The 20,603-nt window shown below is 40.3% G+C and overlaps 1 protein-coding gene across 1 annotated transcript in view; it reads right to left on the minus strand.

Moving 5' to 3' along the window:
• Positions 1 to 565: 565 nt before the first annotated feature.
• Positions 566 to 20,603, minus strand: part of IPO5 (importin 5) — a 50,435-nt gene continuing 30,397 nt past the window's right edge. Inside the window, exons 17-24 of the mRNA XM_006101954.3 lie at positions 16,844 to 16,940; positions 15,590 to 15,762; positions 14,299 to 14,410; positions 14,155 to 14,210; positions 12,793 to 12,915; positions 11,691 to 11,910; positions 3,237 to 3,465; positions 566 to 725 (exon numbers count right to left, since the gene is read on the minus strand). Coding sequence (XP_006102016.2) covers positions 575 to 725; positions 3,237 to 3,465; positions 11,691 to 11,910; positions 12,793 to 12,915; positions 14,155 to 14,210; positions 14,299 to 14,410; positions 15,590 to 15,762; positions 16,844 to 16,940 — 1,161 coding nt within the window. The 3' untranslated portion in view covers positions 566 to 574. The remainder of the gene's footprint in view (positions 726 to 3,236; positions 3,466 to 11,690; positions 11,911 to 12,792; positions 12,916 to 14,154; positions 14,211 to 14,298; positions 14,411 to 15,589; positions 15,763 to 16,843; positions 16,941 to 20,603) is intronic.

Consider the following 20,603-nt stretch of genomic DNA (forward strand, 5'->3'; position numbering starts at 1 on the left):
CCCTCCGCAGCGGGGGCCTGTACCCAGCAGCGACTGCAGAGGGAGAGGCCTGTACCCATGTTCTTTGTTCTGCGTGTCAAAGACCCGCAGCCCCAAGCCCCACCATCAAGGTGCTGGGGCTGCTGGGGGTATCAGAGACACAAACCAGCAGGCGCGGCACCCAGCAGACCCAAGGCCTTCATGGCAGCACTAAGGAGCAGCAAGCCGAATGGTAGGAAGCAGCAAGCAGGTGGACAGTAACGAGGGAGGGGTCCCGTACTGCAAGAGGGCACATGCTGGGCTAAGGGACCCCCACCCATCCCCAGTGCACGAATTTCATGCACCGGGCCTCTAGTCTATATATAATAAGAAAGTGCTAAGCACCAACTGAAAGGTTCAAGATGTCTCAAATTAAGACATATTTTAGTTGAAATATATAATGAAAACATATAATCTGAGGCTTGGAGACAAGAGAATATAAAAACAATATAAAAACAAAATTTTCTTAATTTATTAGATTTGCTTCTTGTAAGAATATGAATCCCTACTCCAAAAACCCAAACAATCCCCCCCGCCCCCCCCCAATTTAATCAAATCAACTTACCTGTACTTGGCGAACTACATTAGCCAGACGTTTGGCACAAGGATCTTCATGTTTAATTGCCTCATGCATTTCTCCTTCTGCAATTATACTGAATATTTTGGGCAGATTGGTATTGTTTGGGCCAAGAACAATTGGATGATTACTGACAAAAGAGAGGAAAATCATTATAAATAAAAACTACAAGGAGAAATCACTCAAGCACTCATATTTGAGCATAACTTCCCTCCAATAATGAATTTAGTAATGTTTTTTATAGAATGATTATGCATTTACTAAAATCAACTACCTTTTAAAATCCAGTAGGAGAAAAGCCAGCTAATTTTACTTATTAGCTCTTCAGTTTCTTTCCATGTAAATTAGAAAAAATATTGGCTTATCCCTCAGGGCTGGTTTAAGGGCCAAAATGGACTGCTCTAAGTACCTTAAAAATGTGACATTAAAAAAAAAAAAAACAACTTCCAAAAATCAGATATTAACAAGAATAACAGCTTTTTTTCCCCTTAAATTAATTTTTATTAATTGATTTTAGTGAGAGGGGAGTATGTGAAAGAGAAACCCTGATTTGTTGTTCCACTCATTTATGCATTCACTGGTTGATTACTATATGTGCCCTGACCAGTGATCACATTCACAACCATGGCGCATCAGAATAATGCTCCAGCCAATCAAGCTAACCATGTTCTTTTTTTTTTGTTAATCCTCACCCAAGGATATATTTCCCAATGATATTCAAAGAGAGTGGAAGGGAGGGGGAGAGACACAGAGAAAGAAACATCCATGTGAGAGACACACATCATTTGGTTGCCTCCATAGATTGAGCCCAGAAACTGAGATACACACCCTCGACTGGAATCAAACCTGAGACCCTTTGGTCTGCAGACTGGCACTCTATCCACTGAGCAAAACCAGCCAGGGCAAGAATAACAGCTTCTTAACACAAATTTTATTTACTTATTACAAAATGGTTTCTAAACTAAATTTACAGTTCAAATCCTAGATAGGCATATCGAGAATAAGCCAGGAAATAAACTGCAGGCAGGCTTACTGCAAAGAAATACAACAGTGAACCGAACTAGAATTCCCGAGTAGTCATTTCCAAGGGAGATGATCAAATAGTATAGTGGAGAACTGGTCACTTCAGAGGCAGACGTAGGTAAGGAGTGTGTGGTCTCCAGAATGGCTGTTACATTCTATAATGATGTTCTCAGCAGGAAGATTCAAACACAATTATTTGTGTGAATGTGAGCTTATAGGCAAGGAAGAATATGCCTATTGGCTCAATTCTACAAACTTCCAAGATAAGTGGTTATAGCCCTTGAATTTATTCATGAGCTAAAAGCAGTAATTAATTGAGACAGAGCCCAGATCTGACAAATATTCAGGAGAACTTGGACTTATAAAACAGACCACCAGAGAACACGCCTTTGATTTAATAGCCTCTGTAGCCTCCAGGTTGTTGTAACTCTTATATTTACTCATGGGCACAAAATAATATTAATAATGCCAAGACCCAGAACCAGATCTTGATTGCCAGTCTGGTATACTTGCTCATATCACTGATTCTTGAATCCAAACAAAAAACACCTGAATTTCAGAGGGCAAAATAATGGTACTAACAATGTACCTCAATCTCATTCTACTAATAAATTATATGTCAATTATACCCCAATAAAAAGGAAATTTAAAAAAACATCTAAAGCCAAGTAAATAGATAGGGTGGGGTGGGAGAAAACTTTAGAAGGAAACCTTAAAACATCAACATTCTATAATGCTTCATCTGTTGAAATTCCATAAATAACCCAAATCAGATTATGAGGCCATCTTAACTATAATATACTTTGTTAATATTTATATATATAAAAATCTAAGTGATCATCCGACCATCCAGTAGGTATGATGCGCACTGACCACCAGGGGGCAGATGCTCAATGCAGGAGCTCCTGAGCTGTGGTGACTTGGCAGCGCGGTTCTTGGGCGATGCACCTTGGAACCAGAGAAGAGGAGGGAGCCCGATTCCAGGGTGAATCACCTGAGAACCACCCTCTTGCAATGCAGGACCCCTTAGGGCAGTGGTTCTCAACCTTCCTAATGCTGCGACACTTTAATATAGTTTCTCATGTTGTGGTGACCCCCAATTTCATTGTTACAAATTGAACATAATTAAAGCATAGTGATTAATCACAAAAACAGTATGTAATTATATATGTGTATGTAATTATATATGTGTTTTTTGATGGTCTTAGGTGACCCCTGTGAAAGGAGACCCCACAGGTTGATAACTGCTGCCTTACGGGATGTCAGCAAGCCGGTTTCAGCCTGATCCCTGCAGGCCAGCCCAAGGGACCCCACCTGCCAAAGGTACTCTGCTCACTCCGCAGACGCCCTTCGAGCCACGGTGCCACCCCAGGTGTGTCAGCTAGAGTTGGGGACTGTGGGAGGTTAGCTCCAGGGTATGTCTGGCCTGTCTGGCCCAGTCCTGCCCTGCCAGCCACCTTCTAATTAATTTCCTTTCAATGTGCACAAATTCGTGCACTGGGGAACTAGTGATTTTTTACAGCAAGCATTATTACAAACCTACAGACATGAGGGCTGTGCACAAGAAGCACTGTTTTATGTGAAGGGCAAATAAATTAGGTCTATCTGTCCTTCTTACCTTTCAATCAGATCACACAGATAACTGAAAGTTTGAACAGCTTCTTCTTTATCTTCATGTAGTGGAAGCCAAGACAACCAGTGTGGTAGGACTTCTTCAACGTTCACACAGTCAGGTTTGAACTTCATAATTTTCCCTACTGCTGAGATGCAGTTCTCTGTAGCATTGACATTTTCTTTGGTCTTAGAATCAACAGATTGAATAACTCTTACCAGCAGTGGAAGTGCTTCTAAAATAAGCATTTGAAAAAGGCCAGTTAAAATCTCACATTTTCTTGCAAATGAACATTAATATTTCTTTTATCTTTGGTCCAGTTATTGGTTATACTGAAGAAATGTTTAAATGTAAGGAATGTTTTGTTATCTTGGCTACAAACATAGTAATGAAAGGAAGATCGCCCTAAAAGAATCAGGAACATTAGCATTCTGTTAACTAGACACACCAAGAAGTTAGTAGTCCCCCCAGGTTTATTATTCTCCTGGTCACCTCAGTGTTCTTAAGTTTTAAAAAGCTGTCCAGCTGTACTCATGTTAAACGTACAGGGACCTACAGTATGCTTTAAAAGTCCTAAAAGTGATGTCAGACGAATGGTAGCGTGAAAGATTCTCTTGGCGTCTCCCCCTGAAACTTTAGCAAGTTGATCGATTATAACTCAATAAAGGATTCTCTGCTCAATATAGAGGCATGCCTGAGAGCTGTGCATTGAAGCATCCAATGGTGGGCAAATAAGAATGGGAGGTGAGAAGGAAAGCTCATCTAGGAGATGGCAGGAAGATGGTGGTAGCAGGCACTTCCTTTGGTCGGGAGTAACAGAAAGTCTCAGCGGGCACTCCATGAGCAGTGAGAACAGTGGCTGAACCAGCTGAGACTGGCAAGGACACTGTACAGGGGTTCTGCTGCTGCTGAGCAATAGGTATTTCAGACAAAGGAACAGATCCACAAAGCCCTGCCACACCCGCTGGACTCCCAAAACTTGCCTCCCATCACCCATGGTCTTGGGTGGAGCATATTATCTGCAAACGGAGAGCTATTGCAGCAGAATCGCTGGCTCCCTTTTCCCTCTGTAAGGAGGTCTGGAATCACCATTACCAAGAGGCAAAAAAAAACCCCACACCCCCAAGCAGCGGGGCTGTACTGTCTGACAACAGCTGTGGAGGTCAGCTGAAGGATTTCACATAGGGAAAAATCTTATGATTCAGCACCACCTACTAGAAAATAGTAGAAGACCTCTTGGGAGAAAGCTGCTAGAGAAAGGCCAATAATACATAGATGCCTAGACAGAAGAGACCAGCAAATACCATGAATAACCATGGTAGTGAGTAAGCTCAGAAATAAAATGAAAATCCCCAGAAAGCAAACTGGAACACATGGAAATATGTGATAAAATACGAGAAAATACGGACAGGCAATTTAATTTAATGCAATCAGAAAACAAATTAGTGTTATGTACTTTACTAAAGAGACTAAAACTTTAAAAAAAGAACCAAACAAAAATCCTGGAAATGAAGCATTCAATTAAGGAGATTAGGAGTAAACTAGTGAGCATAGGAAACAGAGCAGACCAGATGGAGAAAAAAATTAGTGATGTTGAAGTAGGAATCTAGAAATGCAGAGGGAAGAAAAACGAGACCTGAACATAAGAGGGAAAGGGAAAGGAAGAAAGGAAGAAAGAGCCTAGTAGGTGTGGCTCAGTGATCGTCAACCCAAAAACCAGGATATCATGGTTCGATTCCCAGTCAGGGCACATGCCAAGTTGTGGGTTCAGTCCCCAGTGTGGGGTTTGTAGCAGGCAGCTGCTCAATGATTCTCTCTCATCATTGATGTTTCTACCTACCTCTCCCTCTCTGAAATCAATAAAAATATATTTAAAAAAAAAAGCACTATAAAAACTGACTCCATCATAAAAAGCAATCCTATATAATAGAAGCCTAATATGCTAAGTGTCTGGTTGTCCATTCAACCAATCAAAATGTAATATGCTAATGATATGCTAAGGCTGCTCAACTGCTCGCTATGACATGCACTGACCACCAGGGGGCAGACGCTCCGACTGGTAGATTAGCTTGCTGCTGGGATCTGGCCGATCGGGACTGAGTAAGATGGGTCAGACATGCCCTGGAGCCCTCCTGCGTCCCTCCCCAGCCCCAAATGTGCACTGGTGAGGTCCCTTGGCCTGATCTGCGCCCTCTTGCAATCCGGGCTGAGGAATCCCCTTCTGCCCCAGTGCATGGATTTTGTGCACCAGGACTCTAATATAAGAATAATAGGCATACCAGAAGAGAGGGAGAAAGGATCAAAGGGCCTATTCAAACAAATAGTGGATGAGAACTTCCCAAACCTATGGAAAGAACTAGATCCTTGAATCCAAGAAACAAACAGAACTCCTAGTTACCTCAATCCGAAGACATCCTCTACAAGGCATATTGTATTAAAACTGTCAAAAATTAATAACAAAGAATAAATTCTCAAAGCAGCCAGTGAAAAGAAGGAAGTGAACTACAAAGGAAACTCATCAGGGTATCATCAGACTTTTCAGCAGAAATTCTACAAGCCAGAAGAGAGTGGAACCAAATATACAAATGACTGAATGAAAATTCGTGGGGGGGAGGGGGGGGGGTTCCCCCTCAGCTTGGCCTGCACACACTCGCAGTCTGGGACCCCTTGGGGGATGTCCATCTGCCAGCTTAGGCCCACTCCCCGGGGGGAACGGGCCTAAGCTGGCAGTCAGACATCCCTCTGGCAGCCCGGGAGCCCTCGGGGGATGTCTGACGGCTTAGGCCCGCACCCAGTGGGGAGTGGGCCTAAGCTGCAGTCAAACATCCTTAGTGCTGCTGAGGAGGCAGGAGAGGCTCCTGCCACCACCTATGCACTTGCAGCTGTCAGCCTGGCTTGTGGCCAAGAGGAGCTCCCCCTGTGGGAGTGCACTGACCACTGGGGGGCAGCTCCTGCATTAAGCGCCTGCCCCCTGGTGGTCAGTGCGTGTCATAGCGACCGGTTGTTCCGCTGTTAGGGTCAATTTGCATATTACCCTTTTATTATATAGGATAATATATCCAGCAGAGTTATCTTTTAAATATGAAGGAGAGATAAAGACTTTTCCAGACATACAGACGCTGAGGGAATTTATCACCAGAAAACTTCCATTGCAGGAAATACTCAAGGGGGTTATTCCACCTGAAACAAAGAGCATAAGGTCACAACACTATGTATGAGTAAGATCAACTTATAGCATAAACAGGGGTAATTTGTAACAACAAAAACATAAAAGGGAAGGGGGTAAAGGTCTAAACTGGCAAAGGAGGATGGAGATCAGATGCATATATACTGTGTATATATGCAACTTTCTTTTTCATAAACCTAATGGTAACCACACACAACCTCCAAAACAGACACATAGCTTAAAAAAAAGGAAACAAAAAAGAAGTATAAAATACCTCCAAACATAAACGACAGAAACACAAAGGAAAAAAAAACATGGAGTCACAGAGCTACCAGAAAATAAAGAATAAAATGGCTATAAGAAATCCTCATACATCAATAATTACTCTAAATGTAAATGGACTGAATTCACCAATAAAAGGCACAGAGTAGCCTTTAAAAAAACAAACAAAACCCAACCATATGCTCCCTTCAAAAGACATATCTAAGCTGCAAAGGCAAAAATAAACTCAAAGGGTGAAACCTGGCCAGTGTGGTTCAGTGGACTGAGTGTTGTCCCATGCACTAAGAGGTCCTGGTTTGAGTGTCAGTCAGGGCACATGCCACGGTTGCAGGCTTGATCCCCAGTAGGGGGTGTGCAGATGGCAGCTGATTGATGTTTCTCCTATCTCATTGATGTTTCTATCTCTTTCTAAAAAATCAGTAAAAACATAGTTAAAAAAAAAAAAAGATGATTCTTCAAGCAAATAACATCCACAGAAAAACAGGTGCACCTCTGGCCAGTTTGGCTCAGTGGATAGAGCAACGGTCTTCAGATCTAAGGGCCATGGGTTGATTCCGGTAAAGGGCATGTACCGTGTTTGCAGGCTTGATCCCTGGCACTGGTAGGGGCACATGTGGGAGGCAACCAATCAATGTGTCTCTCTCACATTGATGTTTCTATCTTCCCCTCCCTTCCACTCTCTCTAAAAATCAATGAAAAAATATTCTTGGGTGAGAATTAACAACAACAAAAAGAACAGCCATACTTACATCTAACAAAATAGATTTCAAGGTAACAAGAGACAATAGGACATTTTATAATGCTAAAGGGGACAATACATCAAGAAGACTTAACTCTTCTTGAAAAATATCAGGAAGCACTGAAATACATAAAGCAGCTACTAACAGAAAAAAAAGGGAGAAAGATCAAAACACAATCATAGTTAGGGACCTTAATACTCTATCGACAGTGCTACATAGATCATCCAAACAGAAAATCAATAAAGAAATACTGGCCTTTAAATGACACACTAGACCAATTGGACATACTTGACATTTACAGACCCCTTCATCCCAGAACATCAGATTATACCATTCTTCTCCAGTGTGCATGGAACATTCTCAAGGATAGACCATATATTGGGTCACAAAACTAGCTTCAACAAACGCAAGAATACTGAAATTATACCAAGTAAAATTTCTGACCACAATGCCTTGAAATTAGAAATGAATTGCAAAATGGAAGTAAAGAAACCCACAAATATGTGGAGATTAAATAACATACTACTACAAAATGACTGGGTCAAAGAAGAAATAAAAGGTGAGATCAAAAGATATATAGAGGCAAATGAGAATTTCAATCTGATATAACAAAACTTCTGGGATGCAGCAAAAGCAGTAATAAGAGAGAAGTTTATATCATTACTAGAGGCCTGGTGTGCAAAACTGGTGCAGGGGTAGGGTCCCTAGGCCTGGCCAGTGACAGTGATCAGGGTCAATCTGTGGAGCAACTGGCAGGGTGATCAGCCCCCACACCACCCCACTGGCACCCGCCTTAGCTGGCCTGGGGCCTGCGGGCAGCAGCTCCTGCATTAAGCGTCTGCCCCTGGTGGTCAGTGCACGTCATAGCGACTGGTTGTTTCACTGTTCAGCTGATTTGCATATTAGACTTTTATTATATAGGATGGACCTAACTCAAGAAACAACAGAAATCTGAAATAAACAACCTAATATCAGGGATATTATAAGGATGCCCACTCTGATTCAACATAGTACTAGCCAGAGTAATAAAGGCAAGAGAAAGAAATAAAAGGCATCCAAACAGGGAAGGAACTGTCACTTTTTACAGATGACATAATTCTGTATATAGAAAACCCTAAAGACTCCACCAAAAACTATTTGAAACAATAAACAAATACAGTCAAGTGACAGGATACAAAATCAATTTGCAAAAATCCATTGCCTTCCAGTATACTAACAATGAGACCCTCAGGAAAGTAAATAGAAAAAAATTCCTTTTGCAATTGTGACCAAAAGAATAAAATACCTAGGAATAAACTTAACAAAGAATGTGAAAGACCTATATAGTGAAAATTACAAAGCACTGTTAAAAGAGATTGAAAAAGACATAACAAAATGAAACAATATTCCATGTTCTTGGATCGGAAGAATCAACAAAATTAAAATGGCCATATTAACCACAGCAATATACAGATTTAATGCAATACCCATCAAAATCCCAATGTCATTTTTTAAAGAGAGCGAACAACAACAAAAAAGATTTGCATGGAACGACAAAAGACCCCGAATAGCCAAAGCAATCCTGAGAAAAAAAGAACAAAACCGGAGGTATCACATTACCAGACTCCAAATTATACTACAGAGCTATGATAATCAAAGCAGCATGATACTGGCAGAAAAACAGATACACAGATCAATGTAAATGGGCAGCTAATTTTTGAAAAAGGAGCCATAAATACACAATGGAGAAAAGAAAGCCTCTTCAATATATGGTGCTGGGAAAATTGGAAAGCCACATGCAAAAGACTGAAATTAGATTAGTTTGTCCCCATGTAGAAACATTACTTCAAATGAATCAAAGACCTGAATATAAGATCTGAAACAGTAAGTCACACAGAAGAAAACATAGGTACTAAACTTAAGGACTTTGGTTCTGAGAACATTTTATGAACTTGACCCCAAAGGCAAGGGAAGTAAAGGCAAAAATAAATGGGACTGTATCAAACTTATTCTGCACAGCAGAAGAAACAGACAAAGAGGAAGCACACCAAAGGGGTTATGATATTTGCAAACAATAGCTCTGACAAAGGTTTAATACCCAAAATATATACAGAACTCATAAAACTCAGTACCAAACAAATAACCCAATTAAAAAATGGGCAGAGGACCCGAACAGACACCTCCTCCTCAAAAGACATACAAATGGCCCACAGATAATATGAAAGGATGTTTAACCCCACTAGCAATTAGGAAAATGCAAATCAAAACTACGAGATGCTATCTCACACCTGTTAGAGTGGCTAATATCAGTAAGAGAAGCAATAACAAGTGTTGGAGAGGCTGTGGAGAAAAGGAAACCCTCATTTGCTGCTGGTGGGAATATAGACGGGTACAGTCACTATGGAAAACAATCTGGGGATTCCTTAAAATATTAAGAATAGAGTTACATATGCCCCAGCAATCACTCTCCTGGGTGTACAGTGGGGCCTTGACTTACGAGTGTCCCGACTAACGAGTTTTTTGAGATACCAGCTGTCTCTCGGCCGATTTTTTGCATTGAGTTGATAGAGTAATTTGAGTTAACGTGCTCCTTAATGAGCTTGGTCTCGGAACGAATTAAACTCGTAAGCCAAGGCCCCACTGTATATCAGAAAAACTTGAAAACATGTATTTGTGAAGATATATGCACCCCTATGTTCACTGCAGCTTTATTCACGGTGGCTAAGACATGGAGCCACCAAAGTGTCCTGTGATAGAGGATTGTATAAAGAAGATGTGGTATATTTATATATATATATATATATATATATATATATATATATATAAAAGCACTGTGGCGGCCAACTGGCCCGATCACCCCCCCCCCCCAACCTCCTGTGGCCTCTCCCCCGGCTGGCCTGGCCCTCCCCACCCTGATCTGGAGTGGAGCAGGTTAACCAACCGCTTACGACCCCTTCCCCGGGCTGATCAGGGGCAGCTGGCTAACCTCCCGCAACCCCTCCCCACAGCCGGCTCGGCCTGGCCCCGATGGCCCCCATTGGGGCGGGCTGGCTGGACTCCATCTGTGCACAAATTAGTGCACCAGGCCTCTAGTCCTATATAATAAAAGGGTTATATGCAAATCAACCGAATGGTGGAATGACTGGTCGCTATGAGACGCACTGACCACCAGGGGACAGATGCTCAATGCAGGAGCTGCCCCCTGGTGGTCAGTGTGCTCACACAGGGCCTCTGCGGCAGCACCAGGGATGTCGACTGTGGCTCAGGCCATTCCCCGAGGGCTTCCGGACTACTAAAGGGCGCAGGCCAGGCTGAGGGACCACCCCCACCCCCCCTCCGAGGCACGATTGTTGTGCACCGGGCCTCTAGTACATATGTAATGGAATACTACTCGGCCATTAAGAAAAGATGAAATACTTGCCATTTGCGACAACATGGATGGACTTTAAGGATATTATGCTAAATGAAATAAGTCAGTCAGAAAAAGCTAAGAACCATATGATTTCATTCAAATGTGGGATATAAAACTGAAACGCATAGACAAAAACAGCAGTGTGGTGGTCGCCAGAGGGAAAAGGATAGGAGGTGTGTGTGTGTGGCGGGGGGGAGCAGGGGCTGTTGAAGGGAGTCTAATAATATATGGTGAAAAAGATTGATTTTGGGTAGCGGGCACACAGTGCAATATAAAGATCTTATGTCACAGAAATATACACTTGCCCTAGCTGGTTTGGCTCAGTGGATAGGAGTGTTGGCCTGCAGACCAAAGGGTACTGGGTTCGATTCCAGTCAAGGGCACGTACCTTGGTTGCAGGCTCCTCCCCGGCCCCGGCCCTGGTCAGGGCTTGTGCAGGAGGCAACCAATTGATGTGTTTCTCTCACACTGATGTTTCTCTCTGTCTTTCCCTCTCTCTTCCACTCTCCCTAAAAATCAATGGAATCCACGGGTGAGGATTAACAAAAAGAAACAAACAAAAAAAGAAATGTACACTTGAAACCTGTATGATGCTATTAACCAATGTCACTCCAATAAATTTAATAAAAACATTTTTAAAAATCCCATGTTAGGGTTGTGATATACCCCCCAAACCCAAAATAAAATCAAGGTGGAGAGGCTTTGATTTCACTCACATTTCATTTCCATTTCTATGAAAAGGGCTACAGATGAAGTTTTTGAAAAAGGAAAAGAGAATAAAACAAATAGGTAGAGAATGTTTGGGGGTACAGAGGGAGCATGAGGTAAAAACAAAAGGGATGCCTGGAAGGACATGCATGTAACCAAATAAACATCAGTACCTGTACAAAAAGGATGATAGTTATCGCCACCATACTGTGCCATGACTCCGAGGCCATACGCAGCTGCTTGCCTGACTTCTGGGCTGCTGTCACACACATATTGGAGCATTGGCCTTAAGAAATATTCTGCATATTTAAATGAGGCAGGACTACAGTGTTCTATAACATCGTCAAAGATGCATAATCCCCATTGTCTGTCTGGCCATGGTCTATGTGGACACTACAAAAGAGATACTCTTTTAAGCTTTGAATATTGAAGTACATACAAATATAAATAGTCACTATAGACTACTGGCTTCCACAAATATTCCTGATACAGGCAAGGAAAAACAAAAATCACTTCTTGAGAGTAAAAATCCTCAAAGTATTATACAGATTTAAATATGAAAAGGTTTAAAAGCCTTGTATAATTTGTTATGGAATTCCACAATGTGACACTACCATATACCAGAAGAACCAACAGTGGCAACAATTTACATACATTTACTTTATATTTAAAAAAATGAAATATATGAGGTTAACACCCAGAATCTGATTAGTGGTGTCATAACTGAATTCTGTAGGGTCCATTGCAAAAAATGTTATCATTTTGTTTTCATTAATTAATTTAGTAAGGCACAGATCAGTGGTTCTCAACCTTCTGGCCCTTTAAATACAGTTCCTCATGTTGTGACCCAACCATAAAATTATTTTTGCTGCTACTTCATAACTGTAATGTTGCTAGTTATGAATTGTAATGTAAATATCTGATATGCAGGATGGTGTTAGGCGACCTCTGTGAAAGGGTCGTTCGACCGCCAAAGGGGCTGCGACCCACAGGTTGAGAACCGCTGGCATAGATAATCTGAAATATAAAGCATATGTATGTCTTTAGATTATAATTTAATTGAACTATGGAAAGACCAATTAGCAAACTTCAAGTACACAACTAGTGAGAAAATATCCAGGGGGATGCAATAATTTTGATAAAATAAAGATGCACAATGGAAAACTGTGATTTCTAAGACCCATTTTAATTTCGAAGTATAAGTTTCCAAAAGCTGCAATGAAAGAATTCCAAATCAGCCATCTAAAATAACTGTCAAGGAGAGGCAATACTTACAATTAGGTTGACAATTAATGGAAGCAGCTGTTCAAACCATGGTAACACCTTTTCCTTGTAGCTACTGAATATTGAGTGTAATATGTCTGACACTTTGGTCAGAATATAAACATCATTATCATCCTAAAACAAAACACACCCATATGTATTAAAAAGTATCCCCACTATTAACAATAACATTTTTTTAAAATCTAAGAAATGTAGAAAATTAAATTTCTTAGCACTTTCTTAAAAGCAAAACAAGAATCTGAGATTACCTCAATGATTGGGTGTCATGCTTCTTATCTATGGAAAGACAAATGTTTGGCAAGTATTGTACTGCACTTACTGCAGATTTTTCTTGGTACACAGTAAAATATATGTGATTGAAAAATTATCCAAAATTTCAAAGTTCTGAAACAAAGGTGTTTTTAGTTTTTTTCCCCCCAAGAATGTTTCTAATTTTGGAGTGGGATGGTGGGTCAGTTACTTGTAATATCTCATCAACTTGTGTACAGCAGCATGAGAGCACCCTGCAGAGAATTGGGAAGACCTGGTCCACCAGGATGGCAACATGCCACATATTCTGGATTTGAAATACACAGCTGAAATATGTTTAATGGTATCAAGTGGTTTGATGAGGAAAGAACTGAGTCACAAGGTGAAGAATTCTATTACCAGTGCTTGTGCATTATTTACTAGAAGGAAATCTGCATTATCCTGTGGTCCATTAGACAGCTGATGTTACAAAAAAATCTGGCCTTAAGCCTAGGTCTTCAACAGTGTGTAGATTTAGGCAGTCATTTATCATCTGAATTGCATTCAAGTATCTTTAAGATAGTGAAAGCACCACCAAATACAAACAGTTTTGATAAGGAGTATTTAAAATACTAGATGAACTCCCAAGTACTTTAAAAAAAATATATTTTATTGATTTTTTACAGAGAGGAAGGGAGAGGGATAGACAGTTAGAAACATCGATGAGTTAGAAACATCGATGAGAGAGAAACATCAATCTGCTGCCTCCTGCACACCTCCTACTGGGGATGTGCCCGCAACCAAGGTACATACCCTTGACCAGAATCGAACCTGGGACCCTTCAGTCCACAGGCCGACGCTCTATCCACTGAGCCAAACCAGTCAGGGCACCCCAAAGTACTTTTATGAAGTATTGCAACAAAATGCAAACACAGCATTCAAAACACAGATCAGCTAATTTCAAATTACTTATTCTCTACACACATGAATGAAATATGTCAGAGTCTTCTGCTAAAGATTACTGATAATTACATCAGAATGACAAGTCAGATAAATTAGAAACTTAAGCCTTTAAAAATCTTCCAGATGCAAATGGTCATGTAAATAAATTTCTTAACATTTTACCTCATCTTGTAGTGACTCTTCCACCTGTTCATCATAGTCTTCATCTTGTCTTTTAACTAAAACACACCCAAATAAATGTCTTTTTAAATGGTCATCAAAATGGTCAAGTATTACATTAAATTATTAAAAGCATAAAAAACTTACCTTGCCGCAATTCTTGATTTTTAAAATGTTCTTCGAGCTTAGCTTTCAGTATACCTCCCAATTCTTCAAAGTGTTCATTATTAAGGCATCCATCTCCCATTACTTCAATGCACTAAAATGAGGTTGAGCAAAGAAAGCAACCCATGAGATTTATGTGTTTTTAAGAGTCAAAAGTTAAACTTCATTAAGAATCAGAGGGAATCTGAGAAAAATCAACATAACTCAGTACCCTGGAAACGAATGATTGAGTACATACACTTGTCTGGGCTTTTTTTTTTTTTTTTTTGTCAACATGCCAGTATTTTAAAAAAATTTTTTTTAATATATCTTTTAAAAACTTGTCCTTGGCATATCTTAAGTGCCAGAATTATGCTAGTTGCTGAGGGTTCAAAGATGGAACAGACCAACTAGATTCTAGGAGCTCAATTACACACATACTTTTTAAAAGACAGCAGTGGAGAAATGGTAAGTCTGCCATGAAAGGGCATTAAAGGCAGAGGGAATAATATGGGCAGACCTGGATGTTACAGAAAAATCTGGCCCTCTTTGGAAAAATAAAATAAATTTTAAACTGCAGGAGTGTAAATGGGGACAAATAAAGATGCTGAAGAACTTTTAAACCAAACTGTGGAGCAAGTTATGGATCTGTGAGCTATGGCAGTGACCAAGAATATAGGAAAGTGAATAAGACTCAAAGGGCAAGTTAATTCTTGAGAAAAGAATGAAGTGGGAGGGAAAAAAAAAAAGCGACTTCTGGAACAAACCAACTGAGGCTATAAAAACAGCACAAAGGAGAGAGAAAGCAACAGGGGGAGAAAAAAAGAGGAATATGGGAGACTAGGACAGAAACTACATGGGAGTTAGAGATGATACTCAAGCCTGGAACACCAGAGGAGCTACTCTTTAAAAAACGAAAACACACACACACACACACACACACACACACACACACACACACAAAATGACACTAAAATATTAAAAGAACTGAACATTTTTGACTTAAAAAAAATTTTGTTACAGCCCAGCTGGTGTGGTTCAGTGGTTGAGTGTCGACCTATGAACCAGGAGGCTGTGGTTAGATTCTGGTCAGGGCACATGCCTGAGTTGTGGGCTTGATTCTCAGTAGGGGGCGTGCAGGAGGCAGCTGATAAATTATACTCTCTCATCACTGATGTTTCTGTATCTCCCTCTCTTCCCCTTCCTCTTTGAAATCAATAAAATCCCCCAATGTATTTAGCAAGACTAATAAACCAACACCCAACCTTACACATATTTTTAAGAGAACACTTACCTTTGCGAAAGAATGCATGATTTCTGAGAGGACATCTGAATCTGGTTCTGTACCAATCGCCTTGATCAGAGCATCGCACATGAAGTGCCACATCTGTGTGAGATACTCAGGACCCCGCACTCGTGCACATTCCAGGAGCAGAGGCATGGACTCTGCCGCCGCCACTCGAACACGTTTCATTGTTAAGGAAATGTGACCACTGTCCTCAAAAGCCTGCTCTATCATTTTTGCTTACTTAAATGTTTAAGTGCTCACTGAGTTAACAGGAGTGCTCGGCAACTTCTATTTATCTAAGACTGCCATCCAAGAGCTTGTGTTAAATATAACATGTGCATAAAAATAGAAGTCTCCCTGCTCATAAGGCATATCTCCTGTCTTTTCTGTCACCTACAACATAGCAAGAATGAATCTCAAATGTAAACCCAAACATACCAGTGGGACCCTGGGATCTCTTCCTATACTAGCCTTTTCGGTTTTCAATAATGATTAAGTGGCCTCTCCCTATCTAACACCATTTGTAAAATGAGGTCTCAAGACCTCCTCTTAAAAACAATGTTTTGTCCTTTTGCATCATGGGAAGTGTCTGCTGGGCAAAAGCCTCTTCTGTAAAGGACACTACACAGAATACTACATGAGGAACCACAACAAAAGGACTCCAGAGGCAGACAGATCTATGTTGGGGTCTGGGCTCTACCCCTGTTCAGTTGTCCTTTTTTTTTTTAACCCATCTATGAAATTTTTTTGTGTGTGTAAAGGCATAGAAATGTACTTATGCATATTAATTACTATCATTAGGTTGAGGAATGAAACATTTAATATGCAGATTTACCAAGAGATGTTTCTCCCCAAAGGTGCTATCTTCATTTGAAATGTAGAATTCTGTGCTGCAGTAAGTTAAGGATTAGTGGGTTTCTAACTTATTAAGAAAGGTCTTACTTTTTTAACAATACCAAAAGACATTTAGGAAAAGTAGCAATTATATACAATGTAAACATTTGCTAATAATAGAATACCAATCCTTAAAATCCTTCAGTGGCCATAGAAAACTGCCAACTAGAGGATAGTAACATTTTCTTTTTGTGTTTTTGGCACAAGTGAAACAAAGAACCAAGTTTATAACTGAAAGTACAGTTAGTACAAACACAAACAATAATGGTGATGTACCCTTTAGTTAACACAAAGTTTAATAATACCTGAACAAGCTACAATTTAACTAAATCTAGACATGTTTTGCATTCAAATATTGTAGGATATCATCGTGGAAATAAAATTTCAGTAAAGGGACCATCAGTTTGACAACCTGTTCAGTATATTCCACAAAGCCTTCCTTTAACTCCTTAGCATAGCAAACCTGAAACCAAAGTATTGGAAAAGAAATCAAGATCCACGTTAGTTTACAGGTATTTTTATTCACAAACAGCAAAATCTAAGGACCAGAGAATTTTGTGTCCTGACTAGAATTACATTTAATGCATGCATGACTATCAAATTAGTCTTGTAACATAAAAAAGGTAAAATGGAATGCACCATGGAATGATTATTGTATATACAGTATATTGTCATTCAAAGTCGGGAATACTCCTTTTTTCTACTTCTCGTGTAAATTTATCAAGTTTCAGCACTCTTAATGAAAATACTCCCAACAAAATATATCACTTAAGAAAAAAATAATTTAAAAAGATATAAACCCCAAAACTTAATTGTAGCATATCACTTACTTTGTAAATCTGTAGCAACAGGCCCATGCTATTTTGTAAAAATTCATTTAATAGTGAAATATATTAAACATCACTGTCTATAACATGCTCATAAAGAAATAAAACAGAAGAACCCAAAGATTACTTAAACACACACTCCATAATACCAAAAGATAATCATTGTAAACATTTTAATTTTTCTACTATGTTTGTTTATACAACTGAAAATATACCAGTTTTATTTTTAACATCATGAGTACATTTCTGTCCATTCAATAAATATTCCTTGGCTACCACCTATACCCTAAGCACAAAACACAAAAATCCTTGCCTTCCGAGAAACCAAGATGGCGGCGGCATAGGTAAACTCCTGAAATTGCTGCCTCGCACAACCACTTCAAAACTACAACTAAAAGACAAAACGGACATCACCCAGAACCACAGGAAGGCTGGCTGAGTGGAAATTCTACAACTAGAAGGAAAGAGAAAAGCACACTGAGACTCAGAGGAGGTGCGGAATAAAGTACAGAGATGGGCCTCATCTGGGCACCTCCAAACCCCAAACAAGGAAGAGGAATCTGCAGATCTCTCCATAGCTCCTACTGGGTAGCCTCAGGAAAAGGTTAAATTAGCACCTCCTTAGAGATCCAAGAGCCAGTGTACCCAGTGGTCAGAGTGGGACCATCCAGATTACAACTCCGCAGATCCATAAGGGACACACTCAGGGGGCAGACTCAGTGAGCACCAAAGCCCCTCTGAAGCAAGTCTTGCCCCAGAAGGGTGTCTCCAGCACAGAAGTTCTCCCACTGCAGACACAGCTGATTCTCACAGCCAATTGGCCTGGAGGTCAATTCCTCCCAGTGATACTTACAACAATCGAGGCTTAACTACAACAAGACTGCACACAGCCCACAAAGGGGTGCACCAAGAGTGTCCACCTCAGGTAATTGGGGAGGCTGAGCCACTGGGCCCTATAGGACACCTAGCACAGAAAGCCACTCTATCAACACAGGGAAGCAGCCAAATTGGGGAGACAAAGAAACAGGTCACAAATGACAGAAATGGAGGAAAGCAAACGACTGGATATAGAGTTCAAAACCACGGTTATAAGGTTTTTCAAGAATTTTCTAGAAACCGCCGATAAATTCAGTGAGACCCTTGAGGATATGAAAAAGGACCAACTAGAAATTAAGCATACACTGACTGAAATAAAGAATAATATACAGAGATCCAACAGCAGACAAGAGGATCCCAAGAATCAAGTCAAAGATTTGAAATACGAAGAAGCAAAAAACACCCAACTGGAAAAGCAAAAAGAAAAAAGAATCCAAAAATATCAAGATAGTGTAAGGAGCCTCTGGGACAACTTCTGAATTATAGGGGTGCCAGAAGAAGAGAGAGAGCAAGATATTGAAAACCTATTTGAAGAAATAATGACAGAAAACTTCCCCTACCTGGTGAAAGAAATAGACTTACAAGTCCAGGAAGCGCAGAGAACCCCAAACAAAAGGAATCCAAAGAGGACCACATCAAGACACATCATAATTAAAATGCCAGGAGCAAAAGACAGAGAGAGAATCTTAAAAGCAGCAAGAGAAAAACAGTTACCTACAAGGGAGTATCCATACGACTGTCAGCTGATTTCTCAATAGAAACTATGCAGGCCAGAAGGGAGTGGCAAGAAATATTCAAAGTGATGAATAGCAAGAACCTACAACCAAGATTACTTTACCCAGCAAAGCTATCATTCAGAATTGAAGGTCAGATAAAGAGCGTCACAGATAAGAAAAAGCTAAAGGAGTTCATCACCACCAAACCAGTATTATATGAAATGCAGAAAGGTATTCTTTAAGAAGAGGAGGAAGAAGAAAAGGGTAAAGATAAAATTATGAACAACAAATAGATATCTATCAACAAGTGAATCTAAAAATCAAGTGAATAAAAAATCTGATGAAGAGAGTAAACTGGTGAATATAATAGAATCGGGGGCATAGAAAGGGAGTGGACTGACAATTCTCTGGGAGAAAGGGGTGGGGGAAGAGACTGGACAAAAATTGTACATGTATAGATGAGGACAGTGGGGGGGGGAGGGGTAAGGACAGAGGGTGGGGTGGGAACCGGGTGGAGGGGAGCTATGGGGGGAAAGAAGAGGGACAACTGTAATAATTTGAACAATAAAGATTTATTAAAAGACAAAAAAAAAAAAAGAGCCAATAATATATAATAAGGAAAAAAAAATCCTTGCCTTCCATGGCTTTGTAATACTCCAAAGTAGTGTAATTATCGATCACCTTCCTAATAACAGGCATTCAGGCTATTTGGTTTTTTGTTACTAGCAAAAGCACTGATAATGAAAAGTTGTATCCACATGATTTCTTCAGGATGAAAATCCAGAAGAAGAAATGTCGGGTCAAAAGGTTTCTACATTTTTCAGAGAATATATTCTTGCTCTTCAAAATAGTTTTGTTAGCATCTATGGGAAGCACTCCTATCACTCACACACTGAGTGGCCATATTATTATGACCACCTGACATTTGTAGGCAAATTAGCTATAATTTCGCACTCAAGTTGCTAGAAGGCCAGACCATTATAAACATCTGAATAGCAGAACATACCTAAGTATCATTGCTGATCAAGTTCATCCTATCATGTTGATGGTATATCCCAATGGAGATGGCTTCTTCCAACAAGACAATGCACCATGCCACGGTGCTCGTATTGTGCAGGAGTGGTTTCAAGAACACGAGGGAGACTTTACCTTGCTTAGGTCACCCCCACAATCACCAGATCTCAATCCAATTGAGCATTTGTGGGACGAAGTTAAAAGAACCATCAGGCCCTAACTGGTTTGGCTCAGTGGACAGAGTGTTGGCCTGCGAACTGAAAGGTTCCAGGTTCGATTCTGGTCAAGGGCATGTACTTTGGTTGCGGGCACATCCTAGTAGGAGGTGTGCAGGAGGCAGCTGATTGATGTTTCTCTCCCATAAATGTTTCTAACTCTCTATCCTTCTCCCTTCCTCTCTGTAAAAAATCAATAATATAAATAAATAAATAAATAAATAAATGGATGAATAAATAAATAAATAAATAAATAAATAAAAGAGCCATCAGGCAGCTGGTTCCACAACCATCAAATCTCACAGAACTGGACAGTGCTCTTCATCAGGCATGGTGTCAGATTCCACGCATCCCCTTTCAACATCTCGTGGAGTCAATGCCAAGAAGAATCACTGCAGTATTGAAGGCAAAAGGTGGCCCAACGAAGTACTGACGGGGTGGTCATAATAATCTGGCCACTCAGTGTGTGTGTGTGTGT

Source organism: Myotis lucifugus, unplaced genomic scaffold, assembly GCF_000147115.1.
Source record: "Myotis lucifugus unplaced genomic scaffold, Myoluc2.0 scaffold_388, whole genome shotgun sequence".
Classification (NCBI taxonomy): Eukaryota; Metazoa; Chordata; class Mammalia; order Chiroptera; family Vespertilionidae; genus Myotis; species Myotis lucifugus.